The 26,308-nt window shown below is 45.6% G+C and overlaps 1 protein-coding gene across 1 annotated transcript in view; it reads left to right on the forward strand.

Annotated features, from left to right (window-relative positions):
- Positions 1-26,308, forward strand: part of Sorbs1 (sorbin and SH3 domain containing 1) — a 258,428-nt gene that overhangs the window by 210,927 nt on the left and 21,193 nt on the right. Inside the window, exons 24-25 of the mRNA XM_052761714.1 lie at positions 24,319-24,433; positions 24,563-24,688. Of these exons, the coding sequence (XP_052617674.1) occupies positions 24,319-24,433; positions 24,563-24,688 (241 nt within the window). The remainder of the gene's footprint in view (positions 1-24,318; positions 24,434-24,562; positions 24,689-26,308) is intronic.

Genomic DNA, 26,308 nt, shown 5'->3' on the forward strand with positions numbered 1-26,308 from the left:
GGCAGGATAGAGCAAGAGGAGAATGGCAGAACTACTCAGGGCTCCAGAGGGTTCAAAAGAAATGGATTCTGGAGTAGCAAGATGGCTCAGTGAGTGGAGTTGCCTTCTGTCTAAGCATGACAACCAGGGCGCCATCCCTGGAACTAGGTGAGGTAGGTGGAATGAGAGAACTGACCAGGTTGTTCTCTGGCCTCCACGTGTGAACCATGGCACACATACTCTCCCCGACACAGTAATAAACAAATAAATAACCTGAAAAAGAAATAGGTCCATGGAATGGGTTGTAGAGATTTATACAGACTTTGGTTTCTGGGTGTTAGAGGTTGTGAAAAGGAATCTGAGAGTCCCGCGGGGGTGTAGCATTATTGAGGACATGCGGGAAAGAGACACGTGGATGGAGGGAAGGAGAAGACAGGAAGGGGTGGTGATGACCCGGAAGGACTTAACAGGGCCATCTCAAAGTTTTTCCTGATGGAGATACAGGCAAGGTCTTGAAAAGTAGAATCCCAGAATGGGGCAAGTGCCAAGAGTTAGGCACCTCATGGCAGGAGGTGAGCTGGTGACACCAGTATAGCCAGATGGGCTGGAGGTTGATGGTGTGCGTGTGCGTGCGTGTGCGCGTGCCGTGATCAGAGCCTCTCTGAGAAGTAATGGCTGTGGGGACAGCAGAGCCTGTAAGGGAAAAGGATCCAGACTGACGGGTGGGAGCTGAGGGCTAAGTGAGGAGCCACCAAAGAAGCCACCTCTCCTCCCTGTCATCTCCTCTTCCCTAATCCATAGTCTCTTCCTCTACTTTCTTTTTCCTGTGTCTCTTCTCTAGGTAGTTTATTTTCCTTCAAATGGTTATTAGTAGAGATCATAGTCACTATTAAGTAGGAATATCTGTAAAAGTTAACTTGTACATTGATTTACTTAACACAAATATATTGAACCCTTGGCTTTTTTTTTTTCTTCTCGACTACAGCCAAAGAACCTCTGAATTACAGAATGACATTGCTTTCACTTCTAGTAGCCCTTGGCTGACTTTTTGTTAGTGGCTTGTAGTTTTACGAAGCATCCCCCAACCTGTACTGACAGTGTTGTTACTGGATTTTGTGAAATTGTGTCTTCATTTTCACACTTCTCAACCTACAGGCATAAATGAATTGTGTAAACATGGCGTGATCATCTTAAAATGCGTTTTTAAGATGCAGTCTCTACCTAGAGTGTTGTGTGACACTCTCGGATGTGGCATTTGGGGTGCATGAAAGGATCTGCAGTGGCTTGGCAGGGTTTCTGAGGACTGGGGAGGCACAGATAAAGGGGCTTCTGCTCCCTGGGGTTCCTGGTGAGGATAAATGTGAGCTGAAGTCCACCTCCAGGCCCACCTATGTTTGTGGCTTCATCTCTTGTGAGGCGAAAAATGAGAGCCTGGCACCCCCAACGTCTTTGTGTACAAGCCCTTGTCCCTCGGGGGCACTGTCTATATGGCCTGTCTCTTTTCCCCTTGCTTTGCAACCTGTGAGTCAACGCAAATCACTGTTCCTTTTTCTTTTCTCACTGTTCCTTTTTCTTTTTGACTTTTACAGAGCTCAGCAGTCAGCCCGACTCCAGATGTTACATCAGAGCCTCCTGGATAGTAAGTAGCCACTCTGTGTTTTCATGGCTCAGTGTATCAAGGGCTAGACAAGGGTGAGAAAGGCTGGTGGTTTGGACCCAGTGTGCACCATCTGTAGCTGTCTTGTGGTGCCTGGTGATAGGCAGCAAGGGCTTTGGTGCTGAGGAGGGCTCAGGACAGTGGGCTATCCTATGCTTTGGGCTTTGTCCTCCAGTAGTTTGATGGTATTGTAGTTTTAAAATTAGTTTTCTTTTGTTCTCTCTTTCTCCAAATCAATGTTACAATGATTCATGTTGCCTTCCCTTAGCTTTTCTCTAGGTTGATGTCTTTATCTTTGGAATGTGAAGCTATTTGTCTACATTTGTTTTAATTTTGTTTATTTTGCGCGCGCGCGTGTCCGTGTGTGTGTGTGTGGGGGGGGTGAGTGTGTGTTGGAGTGTGGGTGTGGCTGTGGAGGTTAGAGGACAAGCTTTTAGAGTCAGCTCTCTTTTCACTGTGAACTCTGGGAATCTAACTGTGTCGTCGGGCTTACACAGTAGGTGCTTCTCTCTGCTTAGCCGTCTTATTGGCCTAGTTATCAAAATTGCCCTCAGTGGATCCTTGAGGGAAGGGAGTGTAGCTAGGATGTATTGGACCTGGAATAAAGATAGAGTGACAGATAGTGGGATTAGGTCCTCAGGCCAGTCCTGCCAAGTGGGATAAAAATCTAGGCCCTGTGGACATGGATGTTTCCCCCCACTTCTGACAGTTCTTAAGATTTTGGCTGCACAATACATGTACCCCCATTCACTTCCTCATGGAGTAACTGATACTGTCTAGCGGTACAGGAATGGGTTTATTTTCTCTGACAATTAATTGAAAGACAGGAAAGAAATGGAAATCTGGGGTGTCCCAGCAGAGCTACTATATGATACCTGGGAGATTAGGGTCCCCTTGTGGTTTTTCGTTTCATTAATAAAAGAATTTGAGAATGGATATACATAGAAGCTGAGGACAGCTTATTAGAACATGGAAGGAGAATCCCAGGGCATCAATCTCTAGCTGCCCGGAAGGAAGGAGCAGGATGGAGAAGGAACAAAAGCCAGGCTGCTTGAGATAGATCCTTACAGGTCAGCCACCAGGCAGCAGGCAGCCACGTGGTCATCACGAGAGCTTTGGAAACAGTAGGGAAGCCAAGGGTGAGTTAGGGAGTTTAAAAGCTTACTTAAGTTCTGGCCAGCATCTAAAAGAAAACGACAGAAAAGAAGAAAAAAAATAGTTACACCTTTCTATGCCAGGCTTTAGGAAGGCTTGTGGTTTTAGCCGAACCTCATGGTGGCTGATCCACAAGGATTGCACTTGGAGGTGGGCGTTCTGGAAAGGAAAAGTACATTATCATGAGGTGAACCTGCCTTAGTAGAGATAACCCCATACCCAAGCCACCGACCTACCCCCATTGAATTCATCTTTACAGGAGGAAGCAAGGGCACTCTCCACCTAGAGGTAGATCCCATTCTTGACGTAACTATCAGAGTCCTAACTAATCCTCTCCCAGCACGCCTTTCCCAGGGCTTTTCCATGCAGCTGTTATCCCAGCTGAACATTTCAGGGCTACCCTTGTCCTGTCCCAGGAGATCCGTAGTGGATAGCAAACTCTTAGGCTGAATAAACAAGCAATAACTGAGCTTTCTTATGCCCGGCCTCAGGCTAGTGCTTCTTCTGGTCTCAGCCTCTGCTGCCAACTAGCTGAGTTGTTTGTGTATACTTTCCTAATTGCTAATTATAAACTCCCTACGGGCCAGGCCTTCCATCTCCAGGGTGCCAGGTAGACCCGATCACGTGAAATGAGGCAGGTTTTGATTGCCCTGGGCGTTTTAACCAGTGCTGTCTGCCCCGCTTGCTTCAGTGTTGGCTGGAGTTACCCAACTGCTGCCTGGCCTTCCCTCTGTCTCTCATCTCCCTGAACCACACCGGGCAGAGACGCCTGTGCCACTGAGGGCCCAGCTCAGTAAATTCCTTCGTTCTGCCAGCACTTAATGCTGCTTATCACAGTAGGAATCTTGACTATCTGGGAGATCTCCTCACCCCTACAAAATGAGTATAGTAAATGAAAGACAAAGTGGCAGAGGAATGGAGTTCGTAAGGGTTAAAAGTGGAAATCACTACCGCGGTCAGGGTTAAGAACACATACTTACTTTGTTGACTGAGCACTTACTGTGTCCTAGGTCCTCTCTTCACGTGTATCCTCTGAGCGTCCCAGGAGCAGGTGTAATCATCAGTCTCTAGTGTATTGGTGAGGAAATGGGCACACTAGGGCAGTGTCCTGCCCACAGTTTCATAAGCTGCTATGTGAGTGCTCTACCCAGAGTAGGAGCAGTGCTGCTCTGGACCCGGTGTTAGTAGTAGAGCCTCATCTAAACTATTCTGATTCAAACTTGCTAATAATGTAGCTGGAGGCTTACTAAAGCTTGCCGATTTTGAGCTATTAAATACAGTGTAAGCAACTCTTTGTAATACTGGCCTAGCAGGATTGAGGATGATGAATGTAAAATGCTTAACAGAGCCCTTTTCCCCAGGCACTCTGAGCCTTTATGATGATGTGATATTTTCCCAGCCTCTTTCCATCTTTCCTCCCTCTCTCTTTTTCTTTTGATGGGGTCTCACTGTGTAGCCCTGGCTGTCCTGGAACTCTATGTAGACCCAGGCTGGCCTCAAACGCACAGAGATCTGCCTGCCTCTGCTTCCTGAATGTACCACCACACCAGGCTTCTTTATATTTATATTTATTTATATTATTTATATTACTGAACTAAGTCTCCAAAGACCTCAGTTTTATTTTTTTTTGGGGGGGTGGGGGTGGGCAGCTCATTTGAAATACTTGGTAGGACAAACTGGATCAAATGCATAAGATCTGGAGCTGGCGGAGAACCAGCCCGAGCGTGGTACCTGACGTAAAGGGAGGTGTGCAGTAAAGGGGTCCATAAGTCACAGTTAACTGGACTCCAGCTTGCCACGCACAGGGGCAGGCTGTTTGTTCACTGAACCTGGAGCCTCCTGATGGAGGTCCTCGGGTGACATGTTAAAGGAAACATTGCCAAGGAATGAGGGGAGGCTCACAGCTTTGTGGCACCCACAGAATTAGTTTTAAAGCCACTTTCTTAGGCAGACTGAAATTTAGAATTTTGTTCATGAGCATTGATTATCTCACAATTTTGACAGAGCTGGATATAGCAGCATGCCGGATGATTGAAAGTTCAAGGCCAGCCTGGGAGATGGGAAACATTGACTCAAAAGACAAAAAAAACAAGCAAAAAATGTTGATGATGATGATGGTGATGATGATGATGATGGTGATGATGATGATGATGATGATGATGATGATGATGATGATGATGGCAGGGGGTCAGGGGAGGGTGGGAACAACGTCAATCATACTCTGTTCCCAGTCAGCCATTGTCCCAGTGTCCTAACACAGTGACCAGCCCTGTTTCTCAATTGTATTTTTTTTATCATTACTTTCAGAGTGTATGCCTGGTTTTATATTTTATTCTCCAAGTGTTCTCAGATCTTTAGTTTGTAATTTTCATCTAACCATTGCTTATCCCTTCAACATATTAAAACTGTTTTCACTTAACCAAAAGAGCTTTACTCCGTTTAGCCAGCAGGTGGCACTCAAGGAAAAGCTGCTCTTTCTGAACCAGCAGAGAGCAGTTTCCTTCATCTGAGAACAAAACACAACCTGAAGAACTATATAAGCATTGGAGATTCCTCAGCCCCTAAAAATATGCCATAAGCTTATGTGTGTATAGGTATTTGAGTTTAGAATCATTTACTCCATCAACATTTGTTAAATGACCTTACTAGGCACCAGGTTTAGGAAGATTAATGCAGTCAACAATCTTCCAGGGCTCCCTGTGTAATGTGAAACAGGTTTGTTAGCAGTAACTTGAATCCAGTGAGGCTGATGGAATGCTGAGATCCAGAAGGGAGTGGGCACCTCTTACTGTGTGGAGGGCGAGAGATCAAGGAAAGCTTTATTATAGAGATGGGGGAAAAAATAAGTAACAGGAACATTATATTATAAAATTTTTAAAGAAATAAATTTTTTATCTATCACAAAGTGCTATAAGATGGAACCTCAGAGGACTGTATAGATTCCCTCTCACAAAACTACATTAGTGACAATTGCCTGTTTTTCTTCCTGAAGTTGTCAAATGATTTTGAACAGGAAAGATTTAAGGTGTATTTTCTTTTCAATTGTGTTTATGTGTGTATGTCTGTGTGAGGGCATGTACCCGAGAGTTCAGTGTCCTTGGAGATGAGAAGAGGGTGTTGGATCCCCTGGAGCTGGAGTTATAGGCAGTTGTGAGCAGGCTGAAGTGCTGGGAACTGAACTCAGGTCTTCTGCAAGGGCAGGGTGTGCTCTTACCTGCCAAGCCATCTCTCCTAGGCTAGAAAATTTTGTCAGTTATGTTCATTGTTGAATCTCTTCTACATATGAGAGTGACTGACACATAGAAGATGCTCCATGAGTACTTGTTTAGTGGATTAACACACATTGGATTGCCATGGATCTTTCCTAGCTATAATACCAACAGTGATCGCAGGGAGCGGGGGCTGGAGGCTGGGAGGGGTCACCTGTAGCAGGATCATAGATAAGTGATAGTGAGATGACAGCTTGGTAGTAGGGAGAGCTAGGGGATTGATGTAGACTAGTGAGAAAGCAGGACTCGACGGGTGATAGGGCTTGGGGAGAAAGGAGAGGGAGGAGCTGATTCCTTAGGGCTTCTGCTTGAGTAAGGGCAGCTGGCTGAACAAGCCGGGTTTGGTTTGGGATGTGTTGGGTTGGAGATGTCTGAAGAACATCCAGGTGATGTGCCTGGCCGTCCGCTTGGAATCTAAAAGGAAGGTGCACAGGTTCGCTGATAGGTTTTTCTAGACAGCCTCACCACCAGTGTTAGTTTTGCAAGTGAAAGAAACTGAAGCCAAGAAAACCATCTTATTTGCAAGCTTTTAAACAACTTACGCTGGTGCATTCCTTGTTGCAATGTGGCTTTTCAAAACCCTGTCCACTGTCCCCAGACCTCTCCGCTGACTCAGCGTGATCACTCTGCTCTCTCTCACTTTATTCTTCCCGTGAATGTGTTTTTGTTGAAACATCCTTAAACCCCACAGCCAGCGCTGCATCTCAGCCAGGGGCTCCATTCTCTGCTCTGTCTTCTGGCTCGCTCAGTCCGAACCCGAATCTGACTCAGCACCGGCTTCTCAGAGCTGAGCTTCCGAACTTGACTGGTTTTGTTTAACATCGGTAGCTGCCAATTCTGCCTGTAGCTCTCTCACTCAACCAATGAGCCAACGGGACTTCTCTCAGCTCTGATCTGTTTGGATATAGCAAAGTCCTAGGAACTCTGTGACCTTGAGCAAATGCGGTCACCACTCTGGTCCTGGGTTTCCTCTTTTGAGCACTGGAACAAATGACCCAGCATTGGAGGCGCCGTTGGCGATGATGTCTTTTAAAACATGTGCTGAGGCTCTCGGATAGTGCATTTAAATAAGGTGCCTCGGTTGTACCTTGGGCATCTGGGAAAAACATTCTTTTGTTAGCTTTGGTATCAGAAAGAAAACATTTGGCTGTAGCAGCAGCCTTCCCAGAGGTTTCCTGAGTGCTGGCTTGTCGTTCTGTGGGAAGCAGGAAGAAATGGGTGGGACACCGTGAGCAGGCAGGCTGGGTGGGGGAGTACTGGGGGCTGCTGAGGTAGAGGCCCTAGGTCAGGCCAGGCAGCTGTGAGAAAATAAAGGTTGGTCGGCGGTCTCACTAAGGCTGAGGTGATTCAGAACTTCCCGGTGGCAGGGTGGAAGTTGTCCGAGTGACTCTCCAACGCCAAGGGCTGGGCAGGACCCTCACACCAGAGTCCTCAGTCCCCTTAGCTGGGGGTTGGCAAGGTCAAAGGACAGCTGTGTGTGGATAGTTTTGCAGTTGGGGTTTGTACAAAAAGGAGGAAATAAGGTGTTTCGTTCATTTTTAATTAGGAAACCCAAACAAGTTTAAAAGCCAATGTGGATGAACTTCCTCTCTTTTGGAGGTGGTATCCATAGAACCACGCTTTGGGTCCCCCTTTTTAACAGGAGCCCATGAGTTTTTCATCAGAATCTTGGCGTGGGAGGGTGAGGTGTCTTTTAGCAAACCCTGTAGGCCAAAAGCTACATGGGCGAAGTCAGGGTCTCCAGGCTGACTCCTGAGCCTAGGAAAGCCAAACTCTTTCTCTGGGGGTATGAGTGGCACCTGCAGGCAGGTTTGTGAGGTACCTGTGATGACAGCCACCCGGGGTTGTCCTGATGACTTGTAGTGAAGCTCCTTCCACTGTGGTTATAGTTCCTGGTCTCTGATGTCAGAGTTCAGTATCTCTAAATCACCTTTTTAAAAAAAAATAAAATAAAATAAAAGGAAGAATTTCTAAGTTCATGGCTTTACATACTAAGACATATCATTACTCAGCCCAAGTATGCCAAGTTTTACATTTAGAAAGCATAGCCTTTTATTCATTCAGAACCTTCCCTGGGTGTCCTCATGGGTAATATAGTCCAGGGGGCTCTTGGAAATCAAGGCAAAGCCTTGGGGAAAAGGTCAGCCCGGCCTGATGCTCCCTGAGTTTTCTCCTAGTGAGAGATGAACCCAGAAGGCTGCTTGGCGCTTGCTTTGCGTGTTTTTCAGCCTTGAGACTTAGATTTCCTGTCTTTGGGGTTCCAGTGATTTTTTTTTCCCCCCGTTTGTTTCCATCACCCAGGCTGTAGAGAATAAGAAGGCCCTGGAGCCTCAGGCGGGTCTCCTGAAGTAGCTGTTGTAAAGCTCCTAACTTGTAGGAGCATGAGTGAGGCTGGGCTAGTTAGTGGCAGTGGCTATGAGAACTGTTACTAGTGCTGGAGGCACTTAGGGACTGAAGGATGCGGGCACCACTGCATCTCAGGGACTCCTCTCTTCCCCTGATTCCTGGGTTCTGGTACCACTTATTCCCCAGATGGAGTCTTGGCAGATGATGCTTGGTAATAAATGATAATGAAACTCAAATACCCTTGACTCCTGCGGTGTGGGAACCACTGCCTCATTGGCCAGAGGGAAGTATTCTAACACACCATCAGAGAATACAGGCTACATGGCATCCAACGGTGTGACTGGGGTTCTGGCTCTGCAGTCTGTTGATCCTGCCTGCTTTGACAGGGTATCTAATCTATAGTGCTTCATTTCCTTATCTAAAAACTGAGGGAAGAGGTGTGTGTGTGTGTGTGTGTGTGTGTGTGTGTGTGTGTGTGCCTTTTATGTCATACTTTTTTTTTGACATTGTTATCTATAATTATGAGGACTCAGAGTCTGAGGCTTTGCACAAAATGAAGGGCTGGGTTTGTAGAATATGAAAAGTTCCATCAGTGGGTAGACACGAAGACAAATGGTTGTGTGATAAGGAAGTACTTTTCAATGTTCCCTGGAGAATCTAGGTGGATTTGATAGTGGTGGCCACTCTTACCATTCTTTAAACTTTTTCTATATTTGACAATAAAATATTGAGGCGAATAAATTCCATGAGGCTGTTAGTCTTCAAAGTTGATAAATCCTATAATGATAATAGTAAACTGATCGCATTAGGATCAAAAGTATACAGCAGAAGCCTAAATACTTTTACAAGAAAGACATGTTCCTCTTCCTGGGGAGTGAGGAGGTATATGGAGTCGAGGGAGAAGAAGGAATGTGTGTCATGTTAATGCTTCAGCAGGTTAGGCCACAAGAAAAGCAGGTGTGCAAAGGAAGGAGGTCAGGGAGAAATGCTTTGGGTTTTTTTTTTCCTGTGCCACACCTCATTCCAAAAAGAACTTGTAACAACTTGAAAAATACCTGTATTTCAAAGAAGATAAAATACATGAAGGTCTAGAGAAACGGCTCAGTAGTTGGGAGCTCTTAATGCTCTTGCTGAGGAACCAGGTTGGTTTCTAGCAGTTCACAACTGTCTGCAACTCCCTGCTCCAGGGAATCTGAGGCCCTCTTCTGGCTTCTCTGGGCACTGCCCCCATGTGGTACACATATGCACATAAAATAAAAATAAATAGACCTTTAAAAACATAAATGAATCAGAAGCTGGAGTGATGGCTTAGCAGTTAAGAGCACTTGTAGGTCTTGCAGAGGATCCAAGTTCAGTTCTTAGCACCCATATGGTGGATCATAACCATTCATAACTCCAGTTCCTAGGTATCTAGTGCTTTCTTCTAACCTTTGTGGTACCAGACATATATGTGGTGCACATACAGACATGCGGGCAAAATCTATACATCTATAGAACATAAGTTTAAAAACAAAGTTGATACTTTAAAATAATGAAGCCAATAAATGGGCAACAGTGTGTGAATGATAAATGCTGTCAGGTTCTGACAAAAGGTTTGAAAGAAGTGAATGCAAGGTGTGGCTGTGACGTTGGACATGGTGGTATATGCTACTACGAGGAGGCTGAGACAGGAAGATCACCTGAGCCAAAAGCTCAAAACAAAATCCTAGCCATGATAAGGGGACATAGAGTTCCAGATTCTGACTTTGCTCAGGTGCTGATTTCCCCTGAAGCCACAGATAGCTAGGGTTCTCTTCCTTTGCTGGTGATTTTGATGTTTCTGTCAGCTAAAGCTCTCATGCAACGTAACCTAGAAAAACATAATCTAGGTCATGGGCTTTAGTTTGCTGGCCACACCTCAGACCTCTGTATCCTCTGCTCATGTCCCTGGATATACCTGCCATCTTGTGGGTAGCCACTCAGCTCCTTGTTATCCTACCCATCCTTTTTTTTTTTTAAGATAGGATCTCACTGTGTAGCTCAGGCTGGCCTCAAACTTCAAGTCCTCTTGCCCCAGCCTCCCAGGTACTAGGATCCCAGGTCCTTATTTATTTTTTTAGAGCACAAATGGAGTCATTACAACTTGGGAGCTTTGTTGCTTAGATCGTGTTCCTGTGCACCCAGAGCATGGTTGTCTGCCGGTCTGCAGACCGATGTCTAAATGAACAAGCCCTAAGAAAGCCCAGGGCTTGAGCAGGAAACCAGAAAGCAGTTTCCTTCTCTGTTATTGACAAACAGACTTTTTAGAAGAATGTTGAACAAGCTAACTTTGTATTTTTTTTCCTCCCTCTCCTTTTCTCTTAAAATTACCTTGTTCGTAGTATATACTCTTCCAACTTCCATGCAGTGAAGAGAGAACCAGATGGGACCCCCCGGGGTTCTCGCTAGCTTGGAGAATGAGAGGCAGATTTATAAAAGTGTCTTGGAAGGTGGCGACATCCCTCTTCAGGGCCTGAGTGGGCTCAAGCGACCCTCCAGCTCAGCTTCCACGAAAGGTAACCATCAGGCTGAAGACTGCAGGCGTCTGTCTCCTATATGCCTGTTCCCTGAGTGTTGGCAGCGGGTGGACCTCCAGCAGCAGGGACAGCTCTGCCTGTCGTCCAGGTCCAGGTCCAGGCCTTGGAGCCTTCTTGTGCCCCTCACCTATTTTCTTGCCGGCCATTTTTCTTTCTGGTATTAATGGTCCCCACCCCTAACCCCAGCCTTGTTCTCTCTGAAACATCTCTCTCTTTTTTTGTTGTTCTAATGCCCGTTTCCTAGAGTTAGCTGAGCTTCAGCCTTTCCTAACTGGCAGGGTGACCATTTCTTTCGTTGCATCTTTGCACCTGCTTTGCAGCACAAATTATTTTGCTTCTGGACATCAGTGGGGGACTTTTTAAAGCCCTTGTGACAAATGAGCATGTTACCTCTCTCTCTCTCTCTTTTTTTTTTCTTTTTCTTAAAGGCAGCTTTCAGCTTTAACCTAATGGGTGTGTTTATTTTATTCTGCATGCTTACCAGTGGATCGTAAAGGCGGGAATGCTCACATGATTTCTTCATCATCAGTCCATAGCCGAACGTTTCACAATAGCAATGCTTTAGGCCCTGGGTGTAAGCACAAGAAACCCCTGTCGGCTGCGAAAGCCTGCATTTCGGAGATCCTTCCTTCTAAATTCAAACCCAGGCTCTCTGCTCCCCCAGCGCTCTTTTGCAGGAACAGAAGAGTGTCCTGTTGCCCTCAGAGAAGGCTCAGAGCTGTGAGAACCTTTGTGTTTCTTTGAATGATTCCAAAAGAGGCCTCCCACTCCGGGTTGGGGGGAGCATCGAGAACCTGCTCATGCGCTCGCGGCGGGATTACGACAGCAGGTCCAGTAGCACTATGAGCCTACAGGAGTATGGCACCAGCGCCAGGAGGCCCTGCCCTCTTTCCAGAAAGGCCGGACTGCACTTCTCCATGTTCTACCGGGACATGCACCAGATCAACCGAGCTGGCCTCTCCTTAGGCTCCATCTCCTCCTCAAGTGTGCGGGATCTTGCCTCCCACTTTGAAAGGAGCAGCCTGGCATTAGCCAGGGGTGAGCTGGGCGCTAGCCAGGAGGGCTCAGAGCATATCCCCAAGCACACTGTGTCTTCCCGTATCACGGCCTTTGAGCAGCTCATTCAGCGGTCTCGGTCCATGCCATCCCTGGACTTCTCTGGCAGGCTGAGCAAATCCCCTACACCTGTGCTGTCTAGAAGCGGCCTGACTTCAGCTCGTTCAGCCGAGTCCCTCCTTGAGTCTACCAAGCTCCGTCCCAGAGAGATGGACGGGATGAACTCTGGAGGGGTCTATGCGTCCCCCACATGTAGTAATATGGCGGACCATGCCTTGAGCTTCAGGAGCCTTGTGCCTTCTGAGCCCCTTTCTATCTGTTCAGATGAGCTAGACCACTGTTCAAATGTTTCTAATGACAGCAGGGAGGGCAGCGGGGGCAGTGTTCATGGAGACTTCCCCAAACATCGCCTCAACAAGTGCAAGGGCACCTGCCCGGCTTCATACACCCGCTTCACTACTATCCGGAAGCATGAGCAGCAACAGCAGTCCTCCAGGCAGCCAGACTGGCGCTCCGATTTCAAAGGGGACAGGAACAGTCTCCTCAGAAACATCTACCTGATGAGCCCCCTCCCCTTTCGGTTGAAAAAGCCCCTCCAACACCACCCCAGACAGCCTCCCCCCAATGACTCCTCAGGGCCCCCCCGCCAGCCAGAAGGCAGACCTCCCCAGCCAGGGCCCTCAGGACCAGCCCCACCCGGCAGCGGGGAAACCCTTGGTCCCCACCCGTCTGTCTTCCCGACACCACCATGGCAAGGCTTAGCCACAACTCAGAGCCCTCTCTGGACAGATCGGCAGGCCTGGAGGATTGCCCAGGGGCCGTTAATAATGGAAATCCTGTGCCCTGCTCAGACCATGGCTTGGACAGGAACAACAACCCACACAGTGAACTGGCAGCGGCCCGTGGAGGTGGCATTTTGTGTGTTTGACCAGTCTCACCTCCCCTGTCTCCACTTGGCTTGCTCTGTCTCTCCCTCCGTGTGCTCTTGGTGCTCATCTTCCGCCTCGTCTTTTGCTTCTGTTTGTTTTGCTTGGCAATTAACCATGGCTTGTAGTGGCTGCACTTCTTTAAAAAACAACCCCCCCCCCCCACTTCATTTAGACTAACCACCAAACTGTTTCGAAAGAAAAATTGGCCGTTTAGCTCATATCCAAGAACCGGGTTCATTTGAACTCAAACCCCCCGTTCGCATCAATCCCCAGCTTCCCTGTGGTTTTTTTGAGAGGCAGCCTCTCTCCGTGGCCCCGTGTGTGTGAGTGTATGGTCTGTTCCTGTTAGAGCCTGCACGCCTCTTTGTGGGGACGCTTAAAAGATTGTCCCTTTCTTTGCTCACCTTTGGCCTTCTGGTGAGTTGTCTTTGTATTAAACTGGTTTGTAAGTCAATCCAAAAAGCAGGTGGGGTGGGGGCTTGGGGGTTTTTCCTTTGGAACTTGTCATTGAGCGTTACTCAGCCATGTTTATAAACTTGAGCTTAGAAATAGGAAAAACCTGGTTCCCCCGCTAAGCCGTGGCCCATTTTAACTCTGCTGTGTTGTTTTGAAGATTCGGAGTCACCAAGACATTTTATACCAGCTGATTACTTGGAGTCCACAGAAGAATTTATCCGGAGACGGCATGATGATAAAGAGGTAACTCTCCTGTCTTCACCTTGTTGCTCATGTTCAGGGAGAAAAAAAACCGAAGGACCTGAACTTTCCACACACCTGTCAGAAAGGTGATGTTGTGGCTGCAGTGACCAGAAGCAGTGGTGGCTTTTCATGGGCAACTTTTTAAAGATATGGGCTCCATTTAGTCTTCTGTAGGCTACTTTCCCAGAGAGCAGGACTGACTGACTGGTTTCTCTACCATCGCAGGGAGGTGACATGGCCTGTATTGTCCTTGATGTCTTGGAAGCTTGGAAACTAGAGTTTACGTTTTCATCCTTCTTCCCAGCAATACATCCCATGTTGTTGTTTAAGGAAACCCACCCTCCTGTTTCTCGGGTACTCGTAATGGGCCAAAGCATATTCCAAACTGGACAGGATTGCCATAGGAAAAACAGAAGGATGACAGTACTGGCCACTCTATATTTTATAAATGATTTGAAGAAGTTGCTGGTAATTCTGCCGGCTTTACTTCAGAAGGGAGATGCCACGTTAGTGCTGGCAAACTCCACACAAGAACTTCCGAGTCTGGATGTTTTTTTGTAACTACTGAAATGTCTCTGTGTGGGATGATTTTTCAGGGCCTGGAATAGAGCTGTCCTGGGAATATAGGAAAAAGTTCCCCCCTGTGTATCAGCTGAGTGGGCAGAAGCTTCACTCCTGTCCTGATAAAGCATTACAATACTCATGTTCTGGCTGCACATTCCAAGGAACAGGTTGTCCCGTAGGTCAGACAAGTTCAGTGCCCACTTTCCGGTCATTTGTTAAGACATGCATGAATACTTTGAACTGCTGGCAATGGGGAGGATGTTCAACTATCACAACTGTCCCCATCCCCTTTGCTATGTTGGTCTGGCTTGAGTGGTTCCAGAGTTTGGGTGGAGTTTCCTTAAGGATTTAAGGCAAGGCTAACTTTGAGGACTCTGATTGTAATCATTGCTGTTGGGTGGTAGAAAACAAACATGTCCCTCCTGTAGACACCGTACCTGTCTATCAGAAGCCAGGGGAGATGTTTGATGCCCAGGATTGTCTAAATTATCAAATCTACAACTCACAAATGATGAGTGTCTGTCAGGACTGAGAGCAGATTCCTTTCCAGACTTTTCTGTACTTGTTCTGTCAGAGAGACAAAGTTCTCATGAGAGGAAAGATAAAATTCCATTTTAATAATAAAATCCTAGTACTCAGTATGGAAGGTTTGATGGGTGAGTCTTACTAAGAGGCCTATTTTGCTAACTTGGTTTAACAGTGAATCCATTGAAAGCTTCATTCTCAACATGAGAAGCTTGCATCCTTGGGGATGCTGACGCACAGTTCTTAAAGTGCTTTGTCTTTCCTCATGGATATGGGCTTATGTGGTTAAAGCACAGACCTGGGGGATTTACTGAGTCAGGTTTAAGTACTAGGTTTAAGCCTTTTCCATTCGATATCTGCCCCACAGATAATGAGTCGCCAGCCAGAGCACCAGGGCTTTTGTCCATTCCACTGCTATAGAAACAGTCCAGGAGAGTGTTAGTCTGCACCCTTTTATGAAAATCCGTTACGGTTGACACTGATGATATTGGCCTTTCAGAAAAGGAGAGCCTATCTGTTTTTGAAGGGCCTTCAGTGGTCACCAAGTCAACTGTCTGTTTTATTCAACAAGGGTATGGCTTGAACAGGGACACGTCCTGAAGGTGCTTAGCCAGAAACTAAGGCTCCACCTTCCTGGGACAGCACTTTGTCTATGACACTGTGCTTTGCAAAGCACTCTCTCATCTTGCTTACTCTTTATAACAGTTTTCTGAGCGCTGGAAGACCTATAGCCATTTGTTAAGTTGTTTTTTTGTAGACCCCAGAGGAAAACTGGGCCATTATCCTTTGGAGCTGAATGTCACATGAGTCATTTAATTGTCTGCTGGAAGAAGACTTATGTTTAACTGAGCATGTTAAGAATTACCAGTTCCAATAAATACTTTCCCACAAGGAGTATTAATCCCAGGAATGAAAATTGCAGGGGTATAAGGAAAGGCATTAAAATTCTTTTCTGTTGGGCCATTGGAATAGGCCTTGGAGTGGTATTTGGTGAAAGGCTACATGGATTATTTGAACAGGTCTTGAAGAGACATAAATGATTATTTTCTTTTAAAAATATATTTCTTATTGTTTGAGAATTTCATGCCAATATACAACATGTTTGAATCAAATCCCTTCCCCGTTCCCTCTGCTCTAACTCATCCCATACCCCTCCCCCAACTTTCCCTCCCAACCTTTTAATTTTCTTAATAGGGGTGGGTATCTGTTTCTTCTAATCCCAGATGCCATGGTTTTCTCTACTGTGTCTACATCATTCCCTAAGACAGCTTCATTTCACCTAATGTAGACACAAGTCAGTGAGACAGTAACAAGACCCTCTGTCAACCTCATGAAGAGCCTTTGTCGGATATCCTCAGGTCCTGAAATTAGTGCTCAGGGGAAGAGTTGGCTGTCCTAGGAGAAGAGGTGCCACATTCTCTGAAAGAGGCAGCTCAGCTGTGTGGAGCACATGGTAGTGTAAAAATGACCCAATTGCTGGGTCGTTAAGACCCGTAGCCTGAGAGGCCTGGTGTAGTCAGATAGCACACCATGACCCTAGCTTGGGAACACTATGATTGTATCATTGGTGGCCTAAGGCAGATAGAGTTGCCAGCTACCAACCCAACATGATTCCAGTGCTTCGGCTGAATGTACATACCCTTGGGTCACCTGGCCTTTGTTGCCAGAAGGCACAACTTTGGACTGAGCCGAGGGATAGTCAGCCAGACAGAGGGGTCATATCGAACCATGTGTACCCATATCCCAATGTCGCCAGTTTCTTCTGGACAGTACTCTCTCCCTCCTACAAAACACATAGTGGATAATTACCATGGGAACATAGAAGTTATGGCCGTTAAGTCCCTTTGACACTGACCCTTAATGTCTTCTTCTTATTCACTCATACCTTCTTCCTTAGTTGCTTATATGGCCATTTTCCATTAAGCTGGACCAGATCATTCACTGCCCATTTTATGCAATTTCATGGCAGAAACTTTTAGCGGACCAGAGACGACTTAAGCGTGAGCAAGAAGAGGCCGATATTGCAGCTCGACGCCACACGGGTGTCATCCCGACGCATCATCAGTTTATCACTAATGAGCGCTTTGGGGACCTCCTCAATATAGATGATACTGCAAAAAGGAAATCTGGGTTAGAGGTCTGTTTTGGTCGCCGCCAACTGCTGCTTGACCCAAAGCAATATTTGCCTTCCTTTGGCATTGCCCTCTGTAGGCCAATTTAGTTCTCCCAAACAGTGTCTGTTGTCCTGGCTCCCCTAGCCTTGCTTTGGCTCTTTTGTGGCTGGTGAATAGACATGAATGAGCCCCACTATGTCCTGTGCTCTGTATGTTAAGCATGCCTGGCTGTGGGACTGGGATCTGCTGGTGCACACTCCTACTGCATGCTTAGAGCATTGGCTGCCTCATGAATCCAGTCCTCTCCATCTTGCATTTGACCATAATACCGTGTTGCATTGTGTTCTGCTTAGAAACTGTGTCCCCTTGGCCATGTGTCTCAGAAGCTCGGGTATGAACAACCCAAGAGTCTTCTGTAAAGAGATGGTTAATGAAGCTTTCATTATTAAAGTCACTTAGTGACCTCTTCTAGCTTTGATAAAGGCCCCCAAGCTTATTGACATTGCTGTTGAGAACTCATAGAACAGTACTGATTGATTGCTCAGTGATGCTGGAGCATTTCACTGAAGTTTGAAACTCTGACTTGTGAATAAAGCCGTGGAGAGGATAAGAGCACTCTGAAGAGACACTTTAGCTGCTATCTTAATTTTGACATCTCTAAGCTTGGACTACAGAGGTTTAATATTATACCAGGGATGGAGCAAGAGTGTAGTGATTTGATCCAGGTCTTGCCTCCCACATCAAGGTCAGCAAGGTAGATCAAAGGCTACCTGTTGAGTGAGAGTTTCAGCCCCTGCCATATAAACTTATGTAGCCCTGCTGAGGCTGATGTCTTCTTGGAGAAGTGTATGTGTCTGTGGTGTCGGGTTGGGCTTGCTGGGGCCAGAGGAAGTGACACCAGAACTAATTTTTTTTTTTTTTTTTTTTACTTTTCAGTATAACTAATGTTTCTGTCTTTCCAGTGACAGAGGCATTGTTAGCTATTTTTTTTTTTTTTAAGAAATGAATTGTTCCAGGTAAGAAGTGAGAGGTGGGGGGTGGGGGAATCTGACTTAAGGAAATTTGGGGGACAGGGCAGATTTTTAAAGCATGGAGAAAAAAAGGAAATGTAATGGAGGAAACAAAAGTTAGCAAGTCCCTGTCTACTGTGAGTGACAGGCGGCCTCTTGGCACTCAGTGTGATGGCTCCTTCTCAGAACAGCCCTGCTGTGAAGACTCTGCTGATGGTTTAACCCTAAGTCAGGCCTGCCGGCATGTGAGGGGGCAGGGAGCATGCAAAACTGTCCTAGGGATGCATGGGCTTGCCAGGGCTGCTCATCTGGAGTAGCTGTAACAAGGCAGGCACACTCCTAATGGACCTACATCCCCTCCAGAGTGGTTTTTCCCACATTGGTGAGAACCCCTAAATGCAGAACCCAAAATGCAGACTGCAGCATCCCACCTATGACATTTTGATCTGGGGTAGGGGGTCTAAAAATTTGCAAGTTGCAAGTATGATGCTTTGATGTATTAAGGTCCACATTTATCACTGTCCTTTAGTTGATGAGCAAGGCAGTGAGGCCAGCAAATGTGGGTGGTGCTGTGTAGATGTAGGAGTCAGCGGCCACTAATTCTGTAGAGCACTCTCTGCATAGAGCAGAAACAACACAATTCCTGTCTTATGGAAAGATCACCTTCATATATAGTTATATCAACCAGATAAGGCGGCACATACCTTAATCCCAGTTCCTGGGATGTGGAGTTAGGAAAATCAGAAGTTCAAAGTTATTCAGGCAATGAATATGTGCAGCTGTGGTATACTTTTATAATGTCACACAGCTATATAGCTGGGTGACATGATCCATCTCTCTCCTCACACCTTTTTCTATTGTGATATCTATGAAGCTTTTATCCTTACAGTTTTGGTCTTTGGGTCTTCTAGTGTGAACATGTTATGTATTCTTACTGTCACATCCATTCTGCTTGTTTACATACAACTGTTAAAGTATGCCATAAGTATAGGCATTAGGATTATATGATATTTACTTGGTTATTTGGTTGCCCCTTAATGTGTATGCATATAGATAGACAGGAAAAGCAGCATGAAAATACAGGATGAAAAATTCTTATAGAGAACCAGTCTCAGCACATGCCTGTGATTTCCGCTAGGGAGGGGGACCCAAAGCTCAAGGCCAGCCTGGGCTCCAGTGAAAACCTGTCTCCAGTAAAAACAGAACAAAACACAAAAATTCCTGTGGTGCAATATGAACCCTAGAAGATCTCTACAGAAACCAACCCGAGAAGCCTGGAAGTACAGGGCGTATGACCAAAGGACAAACTACTAGAATAGCCTGGTGATGCTTTTAGGTGCCTTTCCTTACCTCGAGGGTTCCATTTTCCCCTTCCCCTCTGCCCATGTCTTCTATTGTGGTAGAGGGCCTACCATTCATTTCCCATATGCTGTTTCCCTAGACAGAGGCCATAGCAGCTGAAGAGGTCAGAGTTAACACGGAAAGAAATAGCTTGTGCATGTGATTCTAACAATTTCATGTGTCCCTTTTAAAAAACAAAACAAAACAAAAACTTTTAAGGGCAAAGAAGAAAGATATGCAAGTTGATAAAGGTGAAGTTCTTGCCAGAGGTGGAGCTGAAGAAGTTCCAGGCTGAGATGTGGTACATGCACAGGAGAATGAGACATTCAGGTGTGAGGGAGATGTGACCCACAAGCCTCCACCCAGGTTAGAGATGGAGATTTGATCTGCTGACAGTCCAAGCCAACATCAAAGCAACCCCCCACCACACACACACACACCCATGTGAGGAAGAATTTGAGGAATGTTATTTGTGCTTCTGGGTAACAGTAGGTAAAAGTCAAAGGAAGCTTTGTGTCTGTGGGAACCAGAGGTCAGACCCAGAGCAACAGGGTTTTAGACAGAGGACAAGCAGACACAAGCGTGACAGACTTAATGAGAATGTGGAGATGGCCAGGTCTGGCTTTCCAGGCTTGAGTGTCTAGGAGAAAGGGGTTGCCACAGCCAGGATGGAGTTTCAGTACGTAGATGTATACTCGGGCTTTCCCCTAGCTGGCTTTTTGGATGATATCACAGACCGTAAGAGCATATGGAATAGAAGATGTCATGATAGGTGAACCAGAGTTTGATCTGCTTTCGGTTCATAACTTACACCAGGCAGATAGGAGATGTCCCACAAGGAGTAAGTCAGTGGGTAAAGCTTGTCAGAAGATTGCTGGCTGACAGCATGCCTGAGGGACTTTTCAAACCATCTCTTACCTAAATGTGGCCTTCCTGAAGGGGCATTTTCGTGCATGACACAGCTGACTAAACTTCCATCTATCATTCTGATGAGGTCGGGGGCTGCGATTTTGCCCAGGTATCCAAGCCAAAATGAACTGGCTAGATTGGATTTCTCTGCTTCGCTTCCTAGAAACTTGTGAAAATATGTCCTTTCCGTTGTTCATCAGTCATGATTTTTAACTCAGCATTATTTCTTGTGTTTAGATGAGACCTGCCCGAGCCAAATTTGACTTTAAAGCTCAGACACTGAAGTAAGTGCTACCGATCATATTTATCCTCTTAGCTGCCCTCTTTCAAAACACTGTTTGCTTAGGACAAGGAGTTGGGAGAAACAACGAAGACAGAAATAAAAGTAACGAAGAGTAGAATATATGCCAGGCACTGTTACATTGCCTATATTAACTCATTTGATTTTCATGAATAAGGCCTGTGTCTTGTGGAGTAGATACTATTATTCCCACTTCAAAAACTTAGGAAACCAATATGAAGGAACTTAGCCCACCTAGGAGGTGATGGAGTCAGGATTCAAACCCAGCATCTTGGCATCTGAAGCTGCCCCTTACCCTCTTTCTACCTGGATAGGTGCTCTGCTTGGTTAGCTTGCAGCATGGTCTGACCCAGCCTTTAGTGGAAGCAATCAGAACCAGTCTCTAGGAATGGAACTTGGCCCGTTTTACTATAGTGTTCCTGAAAGAGAAAGCCCACAGGATGCTAGCATTTCTCTAAGTGTGTTCCTTGGAGTGTTCGTCATGCAAGGTGTTCAAAAAAAAAGGAAACAAAAAATTAGTGTTGTAGAAATGAGTCAGAAAACCGCCTCGCACTATACTTAGGCTCCCTACCCCTGGGGGAGCTAGGCTGCTGTTGGCATGTTTGTGGCCGTGGAACTCCCTTGGAGACAAAAGCTGATCTTCTTGTTTGGCCCAAGTGTTCTCTAAATTTAGGTGACCTGGAAACCTTTCTGTTTTCTATGGAACACAGTTTGGGAAGTGCTACCAAAGACAGGTTCCAGAGGGACTTGTGAGCCTTCTAGCGAATTATGGATTGAAACAGACCATGTGTTTTCTTTGGCAGCTGAAGATTATGTGGCCAGCCACATCCCATTGTCTGGCTGACAGGAGGCACCAGGGTGTAGGAGGGAGAGCTTCCATTCATGAGTGATGGAAAACCCTGCCTCTAGGCTCCTCAACCATGTTTTCCACCTCCTTCAACACAAAGGGAGTGGCCAGACCAAGTTTCAAGAATGCAGACATGACTCTGATGTGGCTGGATTTGTGTTACTCCATTCCCTTAGTTTACTCAAAGAGACGGCCTGTGGACTTTAGATTCAGGAAAGAGTCCTGACTCTGCCACTCACATCTCTGTAACCATGGCCAAGTTATCAATGTCTCTCACCCTCAGTTTTCCTCATTGGTAAGATGAGACTAGAAATGCTTCCCTTGCAAAGAGACTAGCCAGGCTAAACCCAGTAAGATGTTTTGCATAATGTAACAGAAGTCAATACTCAGAGTATATTATCCACCATCCTCATTTTTCAGCCAGAGAGAATAACAAAGATAGATGAATTAATTTGCAGTTTAATCAAAATTCTTTAAATTGAGACTTTGGGTGATGTATTTTCTTAGATTTCATTTTAAAGGTTTATGTGCCCCACCCCCTTTGAGTAACCATATTGGATAGAAGAGGTAAGAAGGCTTGAGGTCCTTAGAATTGTCATAATTTATTAATACTGCTAATGCCAGAGAGCAGTTCCTACCTCCTGGCTCATGTTCTCATCATGATATGCTCTTTTCATAATAAAATCAATAGAACTTAGTAGAAAGAGTAAATTCCAGATTCACAGACAAGATTATTTTTAAACCCTCCAGCCACGTGGTTTTACCTCTTTCTACAGTGTGTTCCTTTAAAAAACAAACAAACTGTGCTCTGGGGTCATTTGATTCAACAAAGTCAACCAGGCTCCGTCTCCCTGTACTCAGGGCTGCATGCATAAGAACATTCCAGAAAACATCTTTATGTCTCCCATCCCTAGGGCTGTCTGTGTAACCAAGGATAGATAGTTATGAATGTGTTTCATTCACAAGCATAAGACATTGTGAGACTGTTGTATGATGGGGGAGGGGCTGGAAGTTTGCAGATGATGGTGTTGCATTGCAACAACAAAAGGTTGTACACATCTAAGAGCACCTTGTACTGTTAATTCCCAATCCTCCACACTAGGCCTAGTATGTGGATCCGTGGGAGCTGAGAGTGTGGCCTGAAGGAAGATACTGGTGAAACCACTTTTCTAGAGACCAGTTACCGGTTTTTTCCATTGAAGGGGTGGGTCCGACCAAGCTGCCTCCTAATTAAGCAAACAGAGCCCTTCTGTGGGAAGAGGTCAGGTGGCACAGTGCCTAAGAGCCAAGCTTCTGGTACCGAGGTGCCTGGGTTTGAAGCATGAATCTGTCATTTTGCAGGTGGGATGGGAAGGACATCAGCCCCAGGAACCCTGTTATCTCTATTGGCTATAAGTACAGACCTCCCCATGTTCATCTATATCAGAGTAGTGGGTCTCTGCTTAACAGTGGAGCCATCTCAGGTCCCACTTGCTGCCACACTATATGACACTTGGACAGGGAATTCAGGATACTTCAAGGAGAGGGCTTTGACAATAATGTAGCCAGAGAAATTCCTTTTCACAAAGATGAAGGTCCTGGATCCTTTTTGTGGACTTATTTAGGATTAGAACCAGTCTGTCAACACAAGATCTACAAAAGCCTCCTCTGTTTTATACATTTTCCAGATGTTTAGCTAGCATCCCTCATGTGGGGCTCCCTGGCATACTGAAACCTGCCACATCCCTTCCAAATCACAGCGAGAGACCTTCTCGTGGTGTTGGTTTGGTGCAAAAATGAAAATTATTTAGACATTTTTCTTTTTAATTCAAGAAAATTTCAAGTTATAATTTTGCTCTGTTTTCATTCTGTGTATATTTTTTTCTCCTGAAAACAAAAAGAATTCTCATTAGATGTGAATACTATCACAGCTGAGGCAAACGAAGAGATGGGTATGGAAGAGTTGTGAAAGACACAAACAGCTTTTGAAAAGACATTCATTTTTATTTCTAATTCCCGTTTTGAGAAGGAAGGACATGCACTGTGCTGGGTGTTCTCTCTGCAGTTTATAGCTGCATTCTCCAGCTTTGGTTGAGGTGCCCTGGTCAGATAAAGGAACAGAGTCACTGAGAGCTCAAGCTTCTTGTCCGAGTCCGAGAACTAGTAAATCTTTGAACTCAGCTCTGCCTAACTTCAGAGCTTTCTAGTGTAGGCTGATGGAGATGGATGGTGAAGTAGGGGCTAGAAGGTCAAATGAGTGGATGATAGGAAGATGCCAAGATGTCATCACCTGAAGGAGTTCAGGCATGTCTACCTGTAGCACACAAGGGGCAGTGAACGTATCCAGAGGGAGACATTTCACCATTGAATAAACGTAAGTTAAGACTTCTGGGCTCCACCATGGTGCATCTCTAAGACAGAATTCCCCCCCCAAAAAAAATTAAGAAAATCACAACCAAGTAAGAAGACGTTTGAGCACTTTCCAGTGCTAGTAAGTTTGTGTGTTGACATCCATCCCATAAAAGATTAGAAAAAATGCCCAATGTGATATAATTTCCTGACGGAGTTCTCACTTCCAAGTATGGAGCCTCCCAGCTTCTGTAACTTTGTCCTCTCTCTTAGTTAGGGTCTTATTGGCTTGAAGAGACACCATGACCATGGCAACTTTTATAAAGGAAGATGTTTAATTGGGACTGGCTTACAGTGTCAGAGGTTTAGTTCATTACTGTCATTGCAAGAAGCATGGCAGCATGCAGATAGACATGGTGCTGGAGAAGGAACTTAAGAGTTCTACATCTTGATCCGCAAGCAGCAGGAGACTGTGACACTGGGCATAGCTTGAGTATATGAGACCTCAAAGCCTGCCCCCACGGTGACATACTTCCTCTAACAAGGCCACACTTCCTGATAGCACTACCCCCTATGGGCCAAGCATTCAAACACATGCCTCTGTGGGGGCTATTTCTATTCCCGTCACCACATCCCCTTTGACTGTGTGAAGTCTTATTTTACTAAAAACTGAAGTGTCTTCACTGTGCATGTTTTGAAACATCTACTAAAAGGCAATGACCTTCTGTCAACAGGGAGCTGCCTCTGCAGAAGGGGGACATTGTTTACATCTACAAACAGATTGATCAGAACTGGTACGAAGGTGAACACCATGGCCGGGTGGGAATCTTCCCACGCACCTACATCGAGGTACTGCAGCCTGCAGCTCCATTCTCACAGAAAGCCCAACCATGGCTAAAATGCCATTTTCTTACCTTGTGTTTTCTTCCCTTCCGTTCCTCTCCTGGCCCTTCTCTTTTGCTTTCTTCCTGTTCTCAGCTTCTGCCTCCAGCTGAGAAGGCTCAGCCCAGAAAGTTGGCACCTGTGCAGGTTTTGGAGTATGGAGAAGCCATTGCTAAGTTTAACTTTAATGGTGATACACAAGTAGAAATGTCCTTCCGAAAGGTAAGCTATGCATCTCATCCTGGCTTTGGGGCCTTTGAATAGTGCTGTTATCTGGAGAATGTGATGTTGCTATAGAGTGCCAAATTTGTAGCCTTAAGAACACAGTGAATTGATCAAAATTTACAATAAGGGGAATCAGAGGCTTTTCTGAAATGAGATTTTATTTATCTTTATTTTATATGAATGGATGTTTTGCCTGCACGTATACCACATAGGTACAGTCCCTGTGAAGTCCTTGTTCAACCAACATTTAGTGATGAGCATTGGGTTGGTGACTTGATCTAGGTTTAATATATATTTATATCTATAGATATAGATATGGAAAGAGAGAGAGAGAGAGAGAGAGAGAGAGAGAGAGAGAGAGAGAGAGAGACCAAGTGGGGAGTACAAGGCCATTGGTACCAGGAGGGATTTTAAAGGCTTTGAAGCCAAAATTCAAGTTATCAGATGTGCAATTTGTGTGGAGTTAAATACTTGATCTAAGCCTCCACTGCCTCATCAAAAAGCAGGGAGAGAGAAGGCCCCTCCAGGGCGTCGTAGGGACCTGGCTGCAACAGTGTGTGTGGACCTGTGAGTGTGACTTGGGCCCTCTGCTCAGTGCTCAGTCCACAGGCGGAAGCAGTCCTGCCACTGTGGCTATTGCCTCGGAGGAGCTCAGAATGCTTAATGTGACCACAGCGGCCTTGTGGGTAACGGGCCGGGGGACACGTTTCTTCTTCCCAGTGATTCAGATGTTCTCTATATGTCATAATTCTCCAGCTTTCCAAAGTTATTAGAATTACTGATTTCCTTAAGGATCAAGAGAAGTTAACTCATGCCTTGGAAAAAGATAAGCAATATCTTATACCATATACAAAGAAAAAACTAGAAGTTTCCTAACTGCCCAATGACAGGGAATCTATGATTAAATCATTGTATATGTGGAAAGAGACTACCCCAGAGTAGTCAATTAGGTTGTATAACATCTGCACAAATGTAGAATTATGTGAGTGAGGCTTTGTTCCATATACTTGTAATCCTACCACACTGGGAGGCAGAGGCAGGAGGATGATAATGAGTTCAAGGGCATCATGGCTACTTAGCAAGATTGAGTGTGTGTGTGTGTGTGTGTGTGTGTGTGTGTGTGTGTGTGTGTGTGTGGTTTTCCTTGATAAAGAAGGTTCACTCTATATCATTAAGTATCAAAAAGTATGTAGGGCAAGGGCCCAGTAGCTTACCTGGTAAAGCACTTAGCATACAAGCCTTAAGACTTGAGTTCAACTAGGTGATGGTGGCATATACCTTTAATCCCAGCACTCAGGAGGCAGAGCCAGGCGGATCTTTGTGAGTTGGAGGCCAGCCTGGTCTGCAGAGTGAGTTCTAGGACAGGCATCAAAAACTACACAGAGAAACCCTGTCTCAAAAAAGCAAAAACAAAACAAAACAAACAAACAAACAACAAAAAAAAGACTTGAGTTCAATCCCCAGAATTCATGAAAGCACCGAAGTTGTCCTCTGCCCTCCACACAGGTACTATTGCACGTGTCCCCTCACACCTACCATACACACAATGCTAATAATAAATAGCATGTGTGAAAGTCAAAATATGACATACTCAATTTCCATAGAGGAAAACTGAGC

This window comes from Peromyscus californicus, unplaced genomic scaffold, assembly GCF_007827085.1.
Source record: "Peromyscus californicus insignis strain IS unplaced genomic scaffold, ASM782708v3 Scaffold_4__1_contigs__length_199733344, whole genome shotgun sequence".
Classification (NCBI taxonomy): Eukaryota; Metazoa; Chordata; class Mammalia; order Rodentia; family Cricetidae; genus Peromyscus; species Peromyscus californicus.